Below are 1,193 nucleotides of genomic sequence, written 5' to 3'. Positions count from 1 at the left end.
GCCAACTGATCCAATCATTTTAAACTTCAGCAGAGGCCACGCCTCCTGCAAGAATCACTTCTCTATGCATCAAGTCCAGACCCTTGTACGAAGCAAAGTGAAGGACAGGGTCTGGTTTTAACCAGGCTACGAGCTTGGTGTCTGAACCCATGTTTTCAAACATGAAGGATCCAATGTACTGAGGAAGACCATCACACCAAACCTTAGCAGGATATCTGTAAAATTTGCATATCTTTATTTGTATATTAAAAAATGGGGCAACATTTAGAGTTAGCACATGGTTCAGAACCACTACTGATGACGTCATCAAGGCAYGCTGTTCATTGGGACCTACAGATTGTAAGCACCTTTAACGAACAGAGTGAAATGGAAGGTTAGGGTAATTTTTTTAATCTAAAATTGCGGTTTGATGTTGTGAAGACAAAAGTCTCCTATCAGCTTGCTTCAGGTGTAAAGAATACCAACTAACCCGGCCCCGCTGCGGCCTCGCTTACGTTTTCAAAGAGGCAGTCGTATCCGTCAGGAGAGGCCTTCTTCAGAGCCTCATCCAGGGAACTGACGGTTTTGTAGTTGAAGGCCTCGTCGAATCCCAGCTCCTTCAGGTAGGCGACTTTAGCGTCGGAGCCAGCTGAACCCACCACCTTGCAGCCCTTGATCTTGGCGATCTGTCCCACCACAGAGCCCACGGCTCCGGCTGCAGCGTTCACCAGCAGAGTCTCGCCTTTCTGCAGAGCCAGAACTTCCTCTATCCCGTACAGAGCCGTCAGTCTGCAGGACAGAGACCCTCTTTTTTTTATTCTTTTTATTACACACTACTATTTAATGACAACCTGAACCTGATAAATCAAGTTTTTTTTTTCTTCAAATTGAACACAGAGTATTTTTATATGTGGCACTAAAACATCTATCATGCAGTTTAGAGCTTGAAACTGAGCACATCTTCAGCTGCTTTTTCTTTTTCACTTGTTCTGGATGACTGACACCAGACGTCTGCAACCTTTACAGTCCAGAGATCCCTTTCTTCTCCTTGGTTCAATAATAAAACGTGTCCCAAGCTGCAAATTATGCTACAGCTGAGATCATCAACTGCTGGCCCGTGGGCCACTTTGAGTTAGTGGAAGAAATTTCTACTGAACAAATATACAGTAGTCTCAAGACATTTTTTATGGAGCTAATTTTGGGCCATAAAGTCT

General features: G+C 44.2%; 1 protein-coding gene across 1 annotated transcript in view; it reads right to left on the bottom strand.

The window, feature by feature from the left end:
- The window catches only part of LOC106526442 (prostaglandin reductase 1), a 6,502-nt gene that overhangs the window by 2,021 nt on the left and 3,288 nt on the right, over nt 1–1,193 (bottom strand). Inside the window, exon 6 of the mRNA XM_014021057.1 lies at nt 495–768. Within this exon, the coding sequence (XP_013876511.1) occupies nt 495–768 (274 nt within the window). The remainder of the gene's footprint in view (nt 1–494; nt 769–1,193) is intronic.

The sequence above is a fragment of the Austrofundulus limnaeus genome, unplaced genomic scaffold, assembly GCF_001266775.1.
Source record: "Austrofundulus limnaeus strain Quisiro unplaced genomic scaffold, Austrofundulus_limnaeus-1.0 Scaffold276, whole genome shotgun sequence".
Lineage (NCBI taxonomy): Eukaryota > Metazoa > Chordata > Actinopteri > Cyprinodontiformes > Rivulidae > Austrofundulus > Austrofundulus limnaeus.
This window is presented reverse-complemented; position numbering and strand designations above follow the sequence as displayed.